The 21,493-nt window shown below is 45.8% G+C and overlaps 1 protein-coding gene across 2 annotated transcripts in view; it reads right to left on the bottom strand.

Annotated features, from left to right (window-relative positions):
• The window catches only part of LOC140205486 (cytosolic carboxypeptidase 2-like), a 110,661-nt gene that overhangs the window by 64,134 nt on the left and 25,034 nt on the right, over nt 1–21,493 (bottom strand). For both annotated transcript variants that reach the window (XM_072273098.1, XM_072273099.1), the window contains exons 5-7: nt 11,811–11,961; nt 9,100–9,882; nt 134–293 (exon numbers count right to left, since the gene is read on the bottom strand). In XM_072273098.1, the coding sequence (XP_072129199.1) occupies nt 134–293; nt 9,100–9,882; nt 11,811–11,961 (1,094 nt within the window). The remainder of the gene's footprint in view (nt 1–133; nt 294–9,099; nt 9,883–11,810; nt 11,962–21,493) is intronic.

Here is a 21,493-nt window from a genome sequence, read left to right as displayed (position 1 = left end):
CCCCTCCTCATCCTACCCCATTCCCTCTTTTCCCAACCTTTCTACTCCATTTGCCCCTCCATAGCCCAGATTCCCCCCCCCCACCGTGTCCCCCTCCTCCACCCTTCCTCCGGCCCCTCCCCTTCCGACATGCCTTGTCAGCTGCGTTCTTGCTCATCATCAAAGGAAAGACCCTTTCCCCGAGCGGCTGTGCACGCGGCTGGTTGTCACTGCAGCCGTACATGAAGGCGTTGTTCTTCCTGCTGTGTCCGTGGAAGTCACAGTAGATGATCACATCCCGCTCTTCCATCAACCTGTCGAGGCAGCCACAGACCTGTCAAGTCACACTCAGACAGACAGACACAAACCAGACAGATTCAGATACAAGAGACACAGACCCAGACACAAACCAGACAGATTCAGATACAAGATACACAGACCCAGACACAGACCAGACAGATTCAGATACAAGATACACAGACACAGATACAAACCAGACAGACTCAGATACAAGATACACAGACCCAGACACAGATCAGACAGACTCAGATACAAGAGACACAGACCCAGATACAAACCAGAGAGACTCAGATACAAGATACACAGACCAGACAGACTCAGATACAAGAGACACAGACCCAGATACAAACCAGACAGACTCAGATACAAGATACACAGACCCAGACACAGACCCAGATACAAACCAGACAGACTCAGATACAAGAGACACAGACCCAGACACAGATCAGACAGACTCAGACACAAGATACACAGACCCAGATACAAACCAGACAGACTCAGATACAAGAGACACAGACCCAGATACAAACCAGAGAGACTCAGATACAAGATACACAGACCAGACAGACTCAGATACAAGAGACACAGACCCAGATACAAACCAGACAGACTCAGATACAAGATACACAGACCCAGACACAGACCCAGATACAAACCAGACAGACTCAGATACAAGAGACACAGACCCAGACACAGACCAGACAGACTCAGATACAAGATACACAGACCCAGATACAAACCAGAGAGACTCAGATACAAGAGACACAGACCCAGATACAAACCAGAGAGACTCAGATACAAGATACACAGACCAGACAGACTCAGATACAAGAGACACAGACCCAGACACAGACCCAGATACAAACCAGACAGACTCAGATACAAGAGACACAGACCCAGACACAGACCCAGATACAAACAAGACAGACTCAGATACAAGAGACACAGACCCAGACACAGACCCAGATACAAACAAGACAGACTCAGATACAAGAGACACAGACCCAGACACAGACCAGGCAGACTCAGATACAAGATACACAGACACAGACCAGACTCAGATACAAGAGACACAGACCCAGACACAGACCAGACAGACTCAGATACAAGATACACAGACCCAGACACAGAGCAGACTGACATTGACATCACAAACACACACTCAGACGCAGACTGCACAGACCCAGACACAGACTAGACAAACTCAGATATAACACCACATGGACAAGACCAGATAGACCCAGACTGCACAGGATCAGACTAAGTTTACAGAGATCCATCACAACACAGACTCAAACTGCTCTTGTACGATCCTACTGCCCTCGCCCTCTCCCTCTCCCTATGAACACTCCAGACATAACTGCATCTCCCCACCCTCACACTGCAGCACTCCACAAATTCTCAACCCTTCCTGACAACGCCAGATATCTTTCCGTACACTTTCCAGAACGTCCTTCTGTCCAGTTTGACCTTACGTTCTCCAAAGTGTCCCGGTGTCCCTTAGGTAGATAATGGCTTTGTGAAGACTTTGGGACATTTTATTGTTTATTGTTATTCCATATATCTCCACCACAAACTGTAGATTCCTCCCCTACTCCCAAACCTCACTTCCTCCACCCCTACTCCCAAACCTCACTTCCTCCACCCCTACTCCCAAACCTCACTTTCTCCACCCATACTCTCAAACCTCATTCCCTCCCTCCCCTACTCCCAAACCTAACTCTCTCCCTCATTCCCCATCTCTCAGTCCCAACCCTCATTCTCTCTCTCTGTCCCAACCCTCATTCCCTCTCTCTGTCTCAACCCTTATTCCCCTTCTCAGTCCCAACCCTCATTCCCTCTATCTCAGTCCCAATCCTCATTACCCCTCTCTCAGTCCCAACCTTCATTCCCCCTCTCTCAGTCCCAACCTTCATTCCCCTTCTCTCAGTCCCAACCCTCATTCCCTTGTCTTAATCCCAACCCTCATTCCCTTCTCTTAGTCCCAAACCTCTTTCCCCCTCTCTCAGTCCCAACCCTCATTCCCTTCTCTTAGTCCCAAACTTCTTTCCCCTTCTCTCAGTCCCAACCCTCATTCCCCTTCTCTCAGTCCCAACCCTCATTCCCTTCTCTTAATCCCAACCCTCATTCCCTTCTCTTAGTCCCAAACCTCTTCCCCTTCTCTCAGTCCCAACCCTCATTCCCCCTCTCTCAGTCCCAACTCTCATTCCCCCTCTCTCAGTCCCAACCCTCTTTCCCCCCTCTCAGTCCCAACCCTCATTCCCCTTCTCTCAGTCCCAACCCTCATTCCCTTCTCTCAGTCCCAACTCTCATTCTCCTTCTCTCAGTCCCAACTCTCATTCCCCCTCTCTCAGTCCCAACCCTCATTCCTTCTCTCAGTCCCAACCCTCATTCCCCCTCTCTCAGTCCCAACCCTCATTCCCCCTCTCTCAGTCCCAACCCTCTTTCCCCCTCTCTCAGTCCCAACCCTCATTCCTTCTCTCAGTCCCAACCCTCATTCCCCCTCTCTCAGTCCCAACCTTCATTCCCTCTCTCTCAGTCCCAACCCTCATTCCCCTTCTCTCAGTCCCAACCCTCATTCCCTTCTCTTAGTCCCAACCCTCATTCCCCTTCTCTCAGTCCCAACCCTCATTCCCTTCTCTTAGTCCCAACCCTCATTCCCTCTCTCAGTTCCAACTCTCATTCCCCTTCTCTCAGTCCCAACCCTCATTCCCCCTCTCTCAGTCCCAACCCTCTTTCCCCCCTCTCAGTCCCAACTCTCATTCCCCTTCTCTCAGTCCCAACCCTCATTCCCTTCTCTTAATCCCAACCCTCATTCCCTTCTCTCAGCCCCACCACTCATTCACCCTCTTTCAGTTCCAACTCTCATTCCCCCTTCTGTCAGTCCCAACTCTCATTCCCCCCCTCAGTCCTAACCCTTATCCCCCAACTCTTAGTCCCAACCCTTACTCCCCCTTCCCTAGTCCCAACACTCACTCTCCATCTATTAATTCCAACCCTCACTACCCCCTCCCCAGTACCAATCCTCCTTGCCTGTATCAACTCTTACATCCTTCTCCTACCCCTCTTCTGCACCACCCCCATCACCTCCCTCAAGTCCCTCCTTCCTCTGCTTGTTCTTGCCTTCTACCCTAGTGGCCTTGCTTACTTCCTCCTTCCTACTCTTCTTCATCCCACCCAGCCAATCCCCTCCCCACCACCTCCCCCACCCAGATTGTCTACATCCCTATGGCACCACACTCTCATCTCCTCCCCACTTCCTCCACATCACACTCCCTCCCCCTCACCCTCCTCTCTGTACAGGCAAGGGTGGTGCTGAAGGAGATGATGAGATGGAACAGTCACGTGGGGAAAGTTTAAACATGTGAGTTCTGTTAGGTCTGCCTGTGTCATTGATTGTGTGTGAATTGTTGAGCACTTCCAGAGGCAAAGGCACAAAAAAAGCATACCATTTACTATACTGTTGAAGAGGTTTAGGATGTCACTAAACAGTCTATCGTATTTCTACCGATGCAACTTGGACAGCATTTTGACTGGTTTCATCACAGACTGGTTTGGAGGGTCCAATGTATATGATTGAAAGAAGCCTCGATGGGGACGTGGTACCTGGCCAAGTACTAAAGACCTGTGCTGATTAACTGGCCTTGATGGGGACGGGGTACCTGGGCTGGTACTAAAGACCTGTGCTGATCATCTTACTGGAGTGTTCACTAATATTTTTCCTCTCTCATTTGAGAATCTGAGGTGCCCATCTGCTTCAAACAGGCTTTAATTGTACCTGTTTCGAAGAATGTGGTGACCTGCCTCAATGACTATCATCGAGTAGTACTTCCATCCATTGTGATTAGTGCTTTGAAAGATTAGTAATGAACATAGCAGCTCCTGTCTGAGAAGTGACCTGGATCCACTCCAATTTGCCTACCATCACAACAGGCCAACAACTCTTCACTCAACCTTGGAACATCTGAGCAATGAACATGCATACATCATGATGATCTTTATTGACTACAGCTTGGCATTCAAAATGATCATCCCCTCAAATCAATAAGCTTCTAGACTTTGAACTCAATACATCCTTGTGCAATTGGATCTTCGATTTCTTCACTTGCAAACCCCAGTCAGTTTGGATTGGCAAAAACATCTCCTCCACAATCTCCATCAGCACAGGTGCACCACAAGGCTGTGTGCTTAGCCCCCTGCTCTACTCACTTTATACTTATGACTGTAAGGCTACGCACAGCTCTAATGCCATATTTAAGTTTCCTGATGACACCACTGTAGTTGCCTGAATCAAAGGTGGTGATGCGTCAGCACATAGGAGCGAGTTTGAAAACCTGGATGAGAGATGCCGCAACAATCTCCTACTCAATGTCTGCACGACTAAGGAACTGATTATTGACCACAGGAGGAGGAAACTAGAGGTCTATGAGCCATTCTCATCAGGGGAGAAGGTCAGCAATTTTAAGTTCCTTGGTGTTGTTATTTCAGAGGGACCTGTCCTGGGCCCAGCACTTAAGAGAAAGCATGACGGCTCCTCTACTTTCTTAGAAGTTTGTGAAGATTCAGCATGACTTCTGAAACTTCGACAAGCTTCTATTGATATATGGTGGAGAGTATATTGACTGATTTTATCAGAGCCTGGTATGAAAATACCAAAGCCCTTGAATAGTGAATCCTATAAAAAGTAGTGGATACAGCCCAGTCTATTGGGTAAAGCCCTCTCTACCATTGAGCACATCTAGACAAAGCACAAAAGCAGCATCCATCGTCAAGGACCTTCAGCAGGTCATCCAGGTCATGCTCTCTTCTCACTACTGCCATCAAGAGGGAGGTACAGGAGCCTCAGGACTCACACAAACAGGTTCAGAAACAGTTATCACCCCTCAACCATCAGGCTCTTGAACCAGAGGGGATAACTTCAGTTGCCCCATCACTAAACTGTTTCCACAACCTATGGACTCACTTTCAAGGGCTCTTCATCTCATATTCTCGATATTTATTGCTTATTATTATTATTTTCTTTTGCATTTTCACAGTTTGCCTTTTGCACATTGATTGTCAGTTCTGTTGGGTGTGCCCTTTGAGTTTCTTGGACTTACTGTGAATGCCTGCAAGAACTGAATCTCAGAGTTGTATATGGTGACATATATGAACTTTGATAATAAATTACTTTGAAATTTGAATGATAGTAAATATCATTCTAAAAGGCAGCAGGAGGTGGAGTTCCACAGGGCCCAGGGGTTGGCCCCTGCTCTTTGTGGTATATATTTAGACTTGCATTTATTTTCGGGATTTGGGCATTACTGGCATTCACAAATGTAGGGAGCACAATTTTGGCAATGACACAAAAACTGGTTGAATCGGAGGAAGGAGGATGTAGGCTGCAAGTGACGGCTATGCTATAGTTGTGGTAACACTAACGTTCCATATTGAACTCAAATTCCAAAATAGGAAGACCCTGTGAAGGCGACAAGGCAAGAGAATAAAACAGGTATTAGGACTGGAATGCGGATCTCTGAAGGTAGACAGCAGGCAGATAAGATGGATAGATGAGGTTGTTAAGAGGTCAGCAAGGAGAATTTGTTAAAACTCTACAAAATTAGTAAGACCACAGTAGGAATACCGTGTCCACCTCAGGTTGCCAGGTACTAAAATGACGTGATAGTACCAGAGAGGGTGTGATGATTTGAGGATGCTACCAGAGCGGTCTTAAGGAGAGAATGTCTAGGCTGCGGTTATTTTCTTTGGCACAAATTGACCAAAGGAGGATTGAGGTGTTTAAAATTAGGAGACTTTCAGAGGGCAAGTAGAATGAATCTAATTCCTTTAAGCAAATAGCTTACAATAAGTAGGAAGTGTAGACTGAGTTAACTAGTTGAGTTGAGAAAGAAGTTTGTTCTCTCAATGTGTGGTGCAGTTTGTTACTCACTGCCAGAAAGGGTGATGGATGCAGAAATCTTGATCATATCTACAAAGTTTTCAGATATGCACTTAGAGTCATAACCACTCACCTTCCACCAAAGTGTTGGGAAACGGGATTATTCAGAAGTACATTTTTGGCCACATGGACAAGATGGGCCAAATGGCCTGCTTCTGCTCTCTATATTTATGTGATCCCATGTACCATCCTCACCAGCTCTGCATGAAGTGTAAAGATACTGATGTGGGCTACTTGAGACTGCTCCAGCATTCCACAAAACCACAGCTGATCTGCTTGTATCCTGGAGTCTTCATTCACATCCATCTACAATAACCTGTCACTCCCTGCCAACCAAGAACCTGTCTTAAAACGACAAAACTTCTAGGAAAAGAGTACCAAAGACTCGCTATTTATGCCGGAAAAGAACTTCTCTTCATTTTGGTCAAAAATTGGTGAACCCTTAGTGTAAAATAGTGACCCCTCAGCACCGAGATTCTGCTAACACTCTCTCTACACCCACCCTGTCAAGAACTCTTAGGATTGTACATGTCCAAGTCAAATTGCCTCTCATTTTCCTAAATTCCTGCAGGTACATTCAGCCTGACCAACACAATCAGCAATTGTGACAGTCTACCCATTCCAAGTATCAGTGTAGTAAACCTGGCCTGAAATGCTTCACAAGCGTTGCTATTTCTATTTTTAAAAATCCACAATATTTTGGATGTGGTCTCACCAATGCCCTGTACAACCCATCTGCCCTGTATTCAATGAGCAATAACGTTCTTGCTTTTCCCACATTAAGCTTTTGTTACCTAGGTCCTGGCGCACCCAGATCTCTGCACCTCAGCATTCTGTAACCTCTCAAAGTTTGGACAATATTTTGCTTTTCTCCTGCCAAAACGTACAATTTCACATTTTCCCACAGTATCGCCCACTTTTCAGATCTTTGCTCACCCACAAACTATCCCTTTATACCCTCTTCACAACTTATTTTCCAAGTTATCAGCAGATCCAGCAACGGTTACCTTAGGTTAATTTTATAAACTGTATACTGTAACTGTTTCCTGGGGGAAGCAACAATGGCCGTGCCTTCCGCACATAGTCTGGCCCTGTAGCTAAGAAGGGTAGGGAAAGGAAGAGGAGGGCAGTAGTAATAGGGGACTTGATAGTTAGGGGGTCAGATGGACAGGGTCTGATTAGGAAAAGTCAACATGGATTTGTGCGTGGAAGGTCATGTTTGACAAATCATTGAATTTTTTGATGAGGTTAGTAAGAAAATTGACGAGGGTAAAGCGGTGGATGTTGTCTATATGGACTTCAGTAAGGCCTTTGACAAGGTTCCACATGGAATGTTAGTTAGGAAGGTTCAATCGTTAGGCATTAATATCGAAGTAGTAAAATGGATTCAGCAGTGGCTGGATGGGAGACGCCAGAGAGTAGTGGTGGATTACTGTGTGACAGATTGGAGGACGGTGTGTAGCGGTGTGCCTCAGGGATCTGTACTGGGTCCAATGTTGTTTGTCATATGTATTAATGATCTGGATGATGGGGTGGTAAATTGGATTAGTAAGTATGCAGATGATACTAAGATAGGTGGCGTTGTGGATAATGAAGTAGGTTTTCAAAGCTTGCAGAGAGATTTAGGCCAGGTAGAAGAGTGGGCTGAAAGATGGCAGATGGAGTTTAATGCTGATAAATGAGAGGTGCTACATTTTGGTAGGACTAATCAAAATAGGACATACATGGTAAATGGTAGGGCATTGAAGAATGCTGTAGAACAGAGGGACCTAGGAATAGTGGTGCATAGTTCCCTGAAGGTAGAATCTCATGTGGATAGGGTGGTGAAGAAAGCTTAAATCAGAACATTGAGTATAGGAGTTGGGATGTAATGTTGAAATTGTACAAGGCATTGGTGAGGCCAAATTTGGAGTATTGTGTACAGTTCTGGTCACCAAATTATAGGAAAGATGTCAACAAAATTGAGACAGTACAGAGGAGGTTTACTAAAATGTTACCTGGGTTTCATCTGCTAAGTTACAGAGAAAGGTTGAACAAGTTAGGTCTTTATTCTTTGGAGCGTAGAAGGTTGAGGGGGGACTTGGTAGAGGTGTTTAAAATTATGAGGGGGATTGATAGAGATGACGTGGATAGGCTTTTTCCATTGAGAATGAGGGCGATTCAAACAAGAGGACATGAGTTGAGAGTTAAAGGGCAAAAGTTTAGGGGTAACATGAGGGGGAACTTCTTTACTCAGAGAGTGGTAGCTATGTGGAATGAGCTTCCAGCAGAAGTGGTTGAGGCAGATTCGATGTTGTTGTTTAAAGTTAAATTGGATAGATATATGGACAGGAAAGGAATGGAGGGTTATGGGCTGAGTGCAGGTCGGTGGGACTAGGTGAGAGTAAGAGTTCGGCATGGACTAGAAGGGCCAAGATGTCCTGTTTCCGTGCTGTAATTGTTATATGGTTACACAGCCCTCCTCCTTCCTGTGCCCTCCGCCAGCCGCCTCCTCAAACCTGCTTCCTGACCCACGAGTCGCCCCTCTCACCATCTCCCCATCCCAACAGTCCCCCCAAACATCCCTTCCCCTCACACTTCCTCTTCTGATACACCTCCTGTCCTGTCCTACTAGCTTAACATTTGTTCTCCACCCCATCCACACCCCCTCCCCTGTCCCACTGCCAACACCCCCTCACACACCTCTCCCTCCGTCCCACCAACTCTCCATTATCCATTCTGGTTTCCTTTTTGCACCACAACCAGTGCTGACAGTGTCTCCGGTACTGGAACTGCCCCCCCCCCCCCCCCGGCTTCGGTGTCAGCCTCAGAATGAGCACCGAGCACAGGGCCATGTTCACAGTTCCAGCTACCTCTGCCACTGACAGCAGTGTGGGACCCACCTCTGAACCATGTTCCTGGTGTGCCACACGGACGGGAAGCAGTCCGGCAGCGCCGTGCTGTAGTTGCGGTTCAGGTCCCGGCCAATCAATGAGCAGCGGTAATTCCCCACGATCACACCGTCCGGGTTCAGCATGGGCACCACCTTAAAGAGAAACGTGTCCCGCAGGAGCTGGGCATCATCGGAGCTACCCAGGATGTGCTCCAAGAAGCCCACCATCACCCAAGACCCACTGGTCTCGCCAGGGTGGACACGGGCAGTGACTACCACTGCCTGCTTGTGTGGGCGGGGTTCCTGACTGCCATTCGGAGAGGTGATGGTCAACACATGGACCACGTTGCCTGCCAAGCTGCGGCAGAGCACCCGCAGCTTGCAATACTGGGAGCGGACGGGGTCGTTGGCGATGACGCTCAGGTAGCCCTGCAGGTTTGAGTAAGTGTAGGGGTAGGAGTGGGCGAAGAAGCAGGTGTCGTTGGCATGGGGGAACTGGCAGGTCCAGGTGAGAGAGTACAGCCTCCTGCCCTCCTGGCCCAGGTTGTTCCTGTAGTAGCAGATGTCCTGGCCCACACGGTGCCAGCCCACCTGCCTCAGTTGTGCCTCTCGCTCGGAGTACAGCAGTGGCTTCAGGCCCTGGCTGTACAGGCTGGTGCGCTTCATCAGGTTGACGATGGTGAAACGGTACGTGACCCCAGGCTGCATGTTCTGGACACGGAAGTAGTACCACTGCGTGTGTCTGTCGGTGTAGAGGTCTGTGCGCAGGGTGAGCACATACTCAAAGGTGTCGCTGCAACAGAGAAACAGGATAAAGGGCACATTCACACTGTAAACGACCGGGCTGGAAAACGGTGGGGTGACCGGTAACGGGGCAGGTCATAGGGGCAGCGGGGGGGGGAGGGGGGTTAACGACTGGGCTGGAAAACGGTGGGGTGACCGGTAACGGGGCAGGTCATGGGGGCAGCGGAGGGGGGAGGGGGGTTAACGACTGGGCTGGAAAACGGTGGGGTGACCGGTAACGGGGCAGGTCATGGGGGCAGCGGGGGGGAGGGGGGTTAACGACCAGGCTGGAAAACGGTGGGGTGACCGGTAACGGGGCAGGTCATGGGGGCAGCGGGGGGGGGGGAGGGGGGTTAACGACCGGGCTGGAAAACGGTGGGGTGACCGGTAACGGGGCAGGTCATGGGGGCAGCGGGGGGGGGAGGGGGGTTAACGACTGGGCTGGAAAACGGTGGAGTGACCAGTAACGGGGAAGGTCATGGGGGCAGCGGGGGGGGGGAGGGGGGTTAACGACTGGGCTGGAAAACGGTGGGGTGACCGGTAACGGGGCAGGTCATGGGGGCAGCGGGGGGGACGGGGGTTAACGACCAGGCTGGAAAACGGTGGGGTGACCGGTAACGGGGAAGGTCATGGGGCTGCTGACAAGGGGTAATGGGAGTGAGAGAGGAGATAATGAGTGAGTGACAAGAGGTAAATGGAAGAGTGATAATGTAGTATTGGCACAGTGACAAGGGGGGTGATGTGGGGTTAAGGAGAGGCAATGAGATGACATCAGGATGGTGATGGGAGGGTGACGGTGGGGGTAATGGGTGATGGTGGAGGAATGGGAGGGTGATGGTGACAAAGGGATAATAGGAGGTTGGTGGGAGGTAACAGAGTGGTGAGGGTGTGTGGTGGGAAGAGATGGAAAGGTGACAGACAATAGGGTGAGGGGAGAAAATGGGAGGGTGAAAGGCGGTCAAAGGGAGAGTGATGAGTGGTAATGGGAGGGTGATAGGGATCAATGGAAGGGTGACTGGGGGGTTAATTGATGATGGGAGTAATAGATGGGTGATGAGGAGCAATAGCAGATGATGCTAGGGGTAATGGATAGGTGATGGTGGGGGCAATGGGAGGGTGGTGATAGGGATAATGGGAGGGTGAGAGGCTGGGTCATGAGTGGTTACTACAATCAACATCATATCAGTACTGGGGTTCTCCCTGCATCTGGGTGGGTTCTGTGATTATTCACCATTCATAAAGAGCAATTTCCAGCTCCATTCATGTTTTACATGTAGCTGTGCAGTGATGTGGTCTATGGCCTTACTGGGTAGGCCAGACAGAATAATTGACTCCTCAGTTTCTGCTGAGGATGGAGCCAACGGCTATGCAACAAAGACTATTCCCCAGGGAGACGTGGTCCTGAACCACAGGAGACACACTTCACTTCGAGATGAGATAGGCCCAAATAATTAAGCTGCTTACGCACAAAACGCTGGAGGAACTCAGCAGGCCAGGCAGCATCTATGGAATAGAGTAAACAGTCGACATTTTTGGCCAAAACCCTTCATCAGCACTGGAAAGAAAGAGAAGTCAGAGTCTGAGCAGGATGCTGCCTGGCCTGCTGAGTTCCGCCAGCACTTTGTGGGTGTTGCTTTGGATTTTGAGTATCTGTAGATTTTCTGTGTTTGTGAACCAAAGCTGTTGCCGTTTGAGATTGATGAAACAACAGGGGAAATTTTGACACAATCTCAACCCATTCCAGCACCTGTAGGTTTATATGGAGACAGAAGAGCGGAGAGAAAACGGATGGAGGAACGGAGGTCGGGCTAACAGAACAGAAGGCCAGCTGCACAGGGGTGTCAGCAACCAGTGTGGGTGGAGATGACTGGGGAGACGGGAGCCCAGTGAAATAATGTCCCAGTTCATTCCAGACAAAGGCAGGCTGAATCTACTCACACTCTAGTTGCTTTCTGCAGGTTTCCACTCTCAAACCTTGATTCGAAGATCAGCATGCTGGAATTTTTACCACTTGAATCAACCGTAGCTGTGCTCAAAGGGCCGCGGTGACCTCCGACACGGGAAAGGGTGAAGTAAGAATCTTTGCTAGCTGTAAGATGATAAGGTGTTGGTCAATGAGTAACATCAGACCCAAACACAGACAGTGACAGTGAAACACAGACAGTGACAGTGATACACAAATAGTGACAGTGAAACACACAGTGACAGTAAACACAGACAGTGACAGTGAAACACACAGTGACAGTGATACACAGACAGTGACAGTGATACACAGATAGTGACAGTAAACACAGATAGTGACAGTGATAAACAAATAGCGACAGTGAAACACACAGTGACAGTGAAACAGACAGTGACAGTGAAACACAGACAGTGAACACACAGTGACAGTGAACACAGATAGTGACAGTGAAACACACAGTGACAGTGAACACAGATAGTGACAGTGAAACACACAGTGACAGTGATACACAGGTAGTGACAGTAAACACAGATAGTGACAGTGATACACAAATAGCGACAGTGAAACACACAGTGACAGTGATACACAAATAGCGACAGTGAAACACACAGTGACAGTGAACACAGATAGTGACAGTTAACACAGATAGTGACAGTGAAACACAGAGTGACAGTAAACACAGACCGTGACAATGAAACACAGACACTGACTGTGATACACAGATAGTGCCAGTGAACACAGATAATGACAGTGAGACACACAGTGACAGTGAAACACAAATAGTGACAGTAAACACAGATAGTGACTGTGATACACACACAGTGACAGTGAAACACACAGTGACAGTGATACACAGACAGTGACAGTGAACACAGATAGTGACAGTGAACACAGACAGTGACAGTAAACACAGACAGTGACAGTGAACATAGATAGTGACAGTAAACACAGAGAGTGACAGTAAACACACAGTGACAGTGAAACACAGATAGTGACAGTAAACACAGATAGTGACAGTGAACACAGATAGTGACAGTGAAACACAGATAGTGACAGTGAATACAGATAGTGACAGTGAAACACAGTGACAGTGAAACACAGATAGTGACAGTGAAACACACAGTGACAGTGAACACACAGTGACAGTGAAACACAGATAGTGACAGTGAAACACACAGTGACAGTGAACACAGATAGTGACAGTGAAACACACAGTGACAGTGAACACAGACAGTGACAGTGAAACACAGACAGTGACAGTGAACACAGATAGTGACAGTAAAACACACAGTGACAGCGAACGCAGATAGTGACAGTGAAACACAGACAGTGACAGTGAAACACACATTTACAGTGAACACAGATAGTGACAGTGAAACACACAGTGACAGTGATACACAGATAGTGACACTGAAACACAGACAGTGACAGTGAAACACAGATAGTGACAGTGATACACAGACAGTGACAGTAAACACAGATAGTGACAGTAAACACAGACAGTGACAGTGAAACACAGATTGTGACAGTAAACACAGACAGTGACAGTGAACACAGATAGTGACAGTAAAACAGATAGTGACAGTAAACACAGACAGTGACAGTGAAACACAGATAGTGACAGTAAACACAGATAGTGACAGTAAACACACAGTGACAGTAAACACACAGTGACAGTGAACACAGATAGTGACAGTAAACACAGACAGTGAGTGTGAACACAGATAGTGACAGTTAACACAGATAGTGACAGTGAAACACAGAGTGACAGTAAACACAGACCGTGACAATGAAACACAGACACTGACTGTGATTAACAGATAGTGCCAGTGAACACAGATAATGACAGTGAAACACACAGTGACGGTGAAACACAAATAGTGACAGTAAACACAGATAGTGACTGTGATACACACACAGTGACAGTGAAACACACAGTGACAGTGATACACAGTGACAGTGAACACAGATAGTGACAGTGAACACAGACAGTGACAGTAAACACAGACAGTGACAGTGAACATAGATAGTGACAGTAAACACAGAGAGTGACAGTAAACACACAGTGACAGTGAACAAAGATAGTGACAGTAAACACAGACAGTGAGTGTGAACACAGATAGTGACAGTAAACACAGACAGTGACAGTGAACACAGATAGTGACAGTGAAACACAGATAGTGACAGTGAATACAGATAGTGACAGTGAAACACACAGTGACAGTGAACACACAGTGACAGTGAAACACAGATATTGACAGTGAAACACACAGTGACAGTGATACACAGATAGTGACAGTGATACACAGAGAGTGACAGTAAAACACACAGTGACAGCGAACGCAGATAGTGACAGTGAAACACACAGTGACAGTGATACACAGATAGTGACAGTGAAACACAGACAGTGACAGTGAAACACACATTTACAGTGAACACAGATAGTGACAGTGAAACACACAGTGACAGTGATACACAGATAGTGACACTGAAACACACAGTGACAGTGAAACACAGATAGTGACAGTGAACACAGATAGTGACAGTAAAACACACAGTGACAGCGAACGCAGACAGTGACAGTGAAACACACAGTGACAGTAAACACAGACAGTGACAGTAAAACACAGATAGTGACAGTGAACACACAGTGACAGTGATACACAGACAGTGACACTGAAACACACAGTGACAGTAAACACAGACAGTGACAGTAAAACACAGATAGTGACAGTGATACACAGATAGTGACAGTGAAACACAGATAGTGACAGTAAACACACAGTGACAGTGATACACAGACAGTGACAGTAAACACAGATAGTGACAGTAAACACAGACAGTGACAGTAAACACAGACAGTGACAGTGAAACACAGATTGTGACAGTAAACACAGACAGTGACAGTGAACACAGATAGTGACAGTAAAACAGATAGTGACAGTAAACACAGACAGTGACAGTGAACATAGATAGTGACAGTAAACACAGATAGTGACAGTAAACACACAGTGACAGTGAACACAGATAGTGACAGTGAAACACAGAGTGGCAGTAAACACAGATAGTGACAGTGATACACAGACAGTGACAGTAAACACAGATAGTGACAGTGATACACAGATAGTGACAGTAAACACAGACAGTGACAGTGAAACACAGATAGTGACAGTAAACACCGACAGTGACAGTGAACACAGATAGTGACAGTGAAACACATTTAGAGACAGTAAACACAGACAGTGACAGTGAACATAGATAGTGACAGTAAACACAGATAGTGACAGTGAAACAGAGAGTGACAGTGATACACAGATAGTGACAGTGAAACACACAGTGACAGTAAACACAGATAGTGACAGTGAAACACAGACAGTGACAGTAAACACAGATAGTGACAGTGAAACACACAGTGACAGTGAAACACAGATAGTGACAGTGAAACACACAGTGACAGTGAAACACAGATAGTGACAGTGAACACAGATAGTGACAGTGATACACAGACAGTGACAGTAAACACAGATAGTGACAGTGATACACAGATAGTGACAGTAAACACCGACAGTGACAGTGAACACAGATAGTGACAGTGAAACACATTTAGAGACAGTAAACACAGACAGTGACAGTGAACATAGATAGTGACAGTAAACACAGATAGTGACAGTGAAACAGAGAGTGACAGTGATACACAGATAGTGACAGTGAAACACACAGTGACAGTAAACACAGATAGTGACAGTGAAACACAGACAGTGACAGTAAACACAGATAGTGACAGTGAAACACACAGTGACAGTGAAACACAGATAGTGATAGTGAAACACACAGTGACAGTGAAACACAGATAGTGACAGTGAACACAGATAGTGACAGTGAAACACACAGTGACAGTAAACACACAGTGACAGTAAACACAGATAGTGACAGTGATACACAGATAGTGACAGTGAAACACACAGTGACAGTGAACACAGATAGTGACAATGAAACACAGATAGTGACAGTAAACACCGACAGTGACAGTGAACACAGATAGTGACAGTGAAACACATTTAGAGACAGTAAACACAGACAGTGACAGTGAACATAGATAGTGACAGTGAAACACACAGTGACAGTGAAACACAGATAGTGACAGTGAAACACACAGTGACAGTGAAACACAGATAGTGACAGTGAACACAGATAGTGACAGTGAAACACACAGTGACAGTAAACACACAGTGACAGTAAACACAGATAGTGACAGTGATACACAGATAGTGACAGTGAAACACACAGTGACAGTGAACACAGATAGTGACAATGAAACACAGGTAGTGACAGTGAACACAGACAGTGACAGTGAAACACACAGTGACAGTGATACACAGATAGTGACAGTGATACACAGACAGTGACAGCAAACACAGACAATGACAGTAAACTCAGACAGTGAAGTAAACACAGATAGTGACAGTGAAACACACAGTGACAGTGAACACAGACAGTGACAGTGAAACACAGAGTGGCAGTAAACACAGATAGTCACAGTGAAAGACAGTGACAGTGAAACACATATAGTGACAGTAAACACAGACAGTGAGTGTGAACACAGATAGTGACAGTGATACACAGACAGTGACAGTGAACACAGACAGTGACAGTAAACTCAGATAGTGACAGTAAACACACAGTGACAGTGAACACAGACAGTGACAGTGAAACACAGACAGTGACAGTGAACACAGATAGTGACAGTAAAACACACAGTGACAGCGAACGCAGATAGTGACAGTGAAACACGGACAGTGACAGTGAAACACACATTTACAGTGAACACAGATAGTGACAGTGAAACACACAGTGACAGTGATACACAGATAGTGACACTGAAACACACAGTGACAGTAAACACAGACAGTGACAGTAAAACACAGACAGTGACAGTGAAACACAGATAGTGACAGTGATACACAGATAGTGACAGTGAAACACAGATAGTGACAGTAAACACACAGTGACAGTGATACACAGATAGTGACAGTGATACACAGACAGTGACAGTAAACACAGATAGTGACAGTAAACACAGACAGTGACAGTAAACACAGACAGTGACAGTGAAACACAGATTGTGACAGTAAACACAGACAGTGACAGTGAACACAGATAGTGACAGTAAAACAGATAGTGACAGTAAACACAGACAGTGACAGTGAACATAGATAGTGACAGTAAACACAGATAGTGACAGTAAACACACAGTGACAGTGAACACAGATAGTGACAGTAAACACAGACAGTGAGTGTGAACACAGATAGTGACAGTGAAACACAGAGTGACAGTAAACACAGACCGTGACAATGAAACACAGACACTGACTGTGATACACAGATAGTGCCAGTGAACACAGATAATGACAGTGAAACACACAGTGACAGTGAAACACAAATAGTGACAGTAAACACAGATAGTGACTGTGATACACACACAGTGACAGTGAAACACACAGTGACAGTGATACACAGACAGTGACAGTGAACACAGATAGTGACAGTGAACACAGACAGTGACAGTAAACACAGACAGTGACAGTGAATACAGATAGTGACAGTGAATACAGATATTGACAGTGAAACACACAGTGACAGTGAACACACAGTGACAGTGGAACACAGATAGTGACAGTGAAACACAGATAGTGACAGTGAAACACACAGTGACAGTGAAACACAGATAGTGACAGTGAAACACACAGTGACAGTGAAACACAGACAGTGACAGTGAAACACACAGTGACAGTGAACACAGACAGTGACAGTGAAACACAGATAATGACAGTGAAACACACAGTGACAGTGAACACAGATAGTGACAGTGAAACACACAGTGACAGTGAAACACATATAGTGACAGTGAAACACACAGTGACAGTGAAACACAGATAGTGACAGTGAAACACACAGTGACAGTGAAACACAGACAGTGACAGTGAAACACACAGTGACAGTGAACACAGACAGTGACAGTGAAACACAGATAATGACAGTGAAACACACAGTGACAGTGAACACAGATAGTGACAGTGAAACACACAGTGACAGTGAAACACATATAGTGACAGTGAAACACACAGTGACAGTGAACACACAGTGACAGTGGAACACAGATAGTGACAGTGAAACACAGATAGTGACAGTGAAACACACAGTGACAGTGAAACACAGATAGTGACAGTGAAACACACAGTGACAGTGAAACACAGACAGTGACAGTGAAACACACAGTGACAGTGAACACAGACAGTGACAGTGAAACACAGATAATGACAGTGAAACACACAGTGACAGTGAACACAGATAGTGACAGTGAAACACACAGTGACAGTGAAACACATATAGTGACAGTGAAACACACAGTGACAGTGAAACACAGATAGTGACAGTGAAACACACAGTGACAGTGAAACACAGACAGTGACAGTGAAACACACAGTGACAGTGAACACAGACAGTGACAGTGAAACACAGATAGTGACAGTGAAACACACAGTGACAGTGAACTCAGATAGTGACAGTGAAACACACAGTGACAGTGAAACACAGATAGTGACAGTGAAACACACAGTGACAGTGAACACAGACAGTGACAGTGAAACACAGATAGTGACAGTGAAACACACAGTGACAGTGAACACAGATAGTGACAGTGAAACACACAGTGACAGTGAACACAGATAGTGACAGTAAAACACACAGTGACAGCGAACGCAGATAGTGACAGTGAAACACAGACAGTGACAGTGAAACACACATTTACAGTGAACACAGATAGTGACAGTGAAACACACAGTGACAGTGATACACAGATAGTGACACTGAAACACACAGTGACAGTAAACACAGACAGTGACAGTAAAACACAGATAGTGACAGTGATACACAGATAGTGACAGTGAAACACAGATAGTGACAGTAAACACACAGTGACAGTGAAACACAGATAGTGACAGTGAAACACACAGTGACAGTGATACACAGACAGTGACAGTGAAACACAGACAGTGACAGTAAACACAGATAGTGACAGTGATTCACAGATAGTGACAGTGAAACACAGATAGTAACAGTGAACACAGATAGTGACAGTGAACACAGATAGTGACAGTGAAACACACAGTGACAGTGAACACAGATAGTGACAGTGAAACACACCGTGACAGTGATACACAGACAGTGACAGTGAAACACAGGCAGTGACAGTAAACACAGATAGTGACAGTGATTCACAGATAGTGACAGTGATACACAGACAGTTGCAGTAAACAGACAGTGATAGTGAACACAGATAGTGACAGTAAACACAGACAGTGACAGTGAAACACACAGTGACAGTGAAACACAGATAGTGACAGTGAACACAGATAGTGACAGTGAAACACACAGTGGCAGTGAAACACAGACAGTGACAGTGAAACACAGATAGTGACATTAAACACAGATAGTGACAGTGATACACAGACAGTGACAGTAAACACACAGTGACAATGATACACAGACAGTGACAGTGAAACACCTAGTGACAGTAAACACAGATAGTGACAATGAAACACAGATAGTGACAGTAAACACACAGTGACAGTGAAACACAGATAGTGACAGTGAAACACACAGTGACAGTGATATACAGATAGTGACAGTGAACACAGATAGTGACAGTGAAACACAGATAGTGACAGTGAACACAGACAGTGACAGTGAAACACACAGTGACAGTGATTCACAGATAGTGACAGTGAACACAGACAGTGACAGTGAAACACTCAGTGACAGTGATTCACAGATAGTGACAGTGAAACACAGATAGTGACAGTGAACACAGATAGTGACAGTGATACACACAGTGACAGTGATACACAGATAGTGACAGTGAAACACAGATAGTGACAGTAAACACACAGTGACAGTGAAACACAGATAGTGACAGTGAAACACACAGTGACAGTGATATACAGATAGTGACAGTGAACACAGATAGTGACAGTGAAACACAGATAGTGACAGTGAACACAGACAGTGACAGTGAAACACACAGTGACAGTGATTCACAGATAGTGACAGTGAACACAGACAGTGACAGTGAAACACTCAGTGACAGTGATTCACAGATAGTGACAGTGAAACACAGATAGTGACAGTGAACACAGATAGTGACAGTGATACACACAGTGACAGTGATACACAGATAGTGACAGTGAAACACAGATAGTGACAGTGAACACAGATAGTGACAGTAAACACAGATATTGACAGTGAAACACACAGTGACAGTGAACACAGATAGTGACCGTGAAACACACAGTGACAGTGATACACAGACAGTGACAGTGAAACACAGACAGTGACAGTAAACACAGATAGTGACAGTGATTCACAGATAGTGACAGTGAATCACAGATAGTAACAGTGAACACAGATAGTAACAGTGAACACAGATAGTGACAGTGAAACACACAGTGACAGTGATACACAGATAGTGACAGTGAATCACAGATAGTAACAGTGAACACAGATAGTAACAGTGAACACAGATAGTGACAGTGAACACAGATAGTGACAGTGAAACACAGACAGTGACAGTGAAACACACAGTGACAGTGAACACAGACAGTGACAGTGAAACACAGATAATGACAGTGAAACACACAGTGACAGTGAACACAGATAGTGACAGTGAAACACACAGTGACAGTGAAACACATATAGTGACAGTGAAACACACAGTGACAGTGAAACACAGATAGTGACAGTGAAACACACAGTGACAGTGAAACACAGACAGTGACAGTGAAACACACAGTGACAGTGAACACAGACAGTGACAGTGAAACACAGATAGTGACAGTGAAACACACAGTGACAGTGAACACAGATAGTGACAGTGAAACACACAGTGACAGTGAAACACAGATAGTGACAGTGAAACACACAGTGACAGTGAACACAGACAGTGACAGTGAAACACAGATAGTGACAGTGAAACACACAGTGACAGTGAACACAGATAGTGACAGTGAAACACACAGTGACAGTGAACACAGATAGTGACAGTAAAACACACAGTGACAGCGAACGCAGATAGTGACAGTGAAACACAGACAGTGACAGTGAAACACACATTTACAGTGAACACAGATAGTGACAGTGAAACACACAGTGACAGTGATACACAGATAGTGACACTGAAACACACAGTGACAGTAAACACAGACAGTGACAGTAAAACACAGATAGTGACAGTGATACACAGATAGTGACAGTGAAACACAGATAGTGACAGTGAAACACACAGTGACAGTGATACACAGACAGTGACAGTGAAACACAGACAGTGACAGTAAACACAGATAGTGACAGTGATTCACAGATAGTGACAGTGAAACACAGATAGTAACAGTGAACACAGATAGTGACAGTGAACACAGATAGTGACAGTGAAACACACAGTGACAGTGAACACAGATAGTGACAGTGAAACACACAGTGACAGTGATACACACAGTGACAGTGAAACACAGATAGTGACAGTGAAACACACCGTGACAGTGATACACAGACAGTGACAGTGAAACACAGGCAGTGACAGTAAACACAGATAGTGACAGTGATT

Source organism: Mobula birostris, chromosome 11 (genome assembly GCF_030028105.1).
Source record: "Mobula birostris isolate sMobBir1 chromosome 11, sMobBir1.hap1, whole genome shotgun sequence".
Lineage (NCBI taxonomy): Eukaryota > Metazoa > Chordata > Chondrichthyes > Myliobatiformes > Myliobatidae > Mobula > Mobula birostris.
Note: the sequence above shows the minus strand (reverse complement) of the source record. Positions and strands in the feature narration are given on the sequence as shown.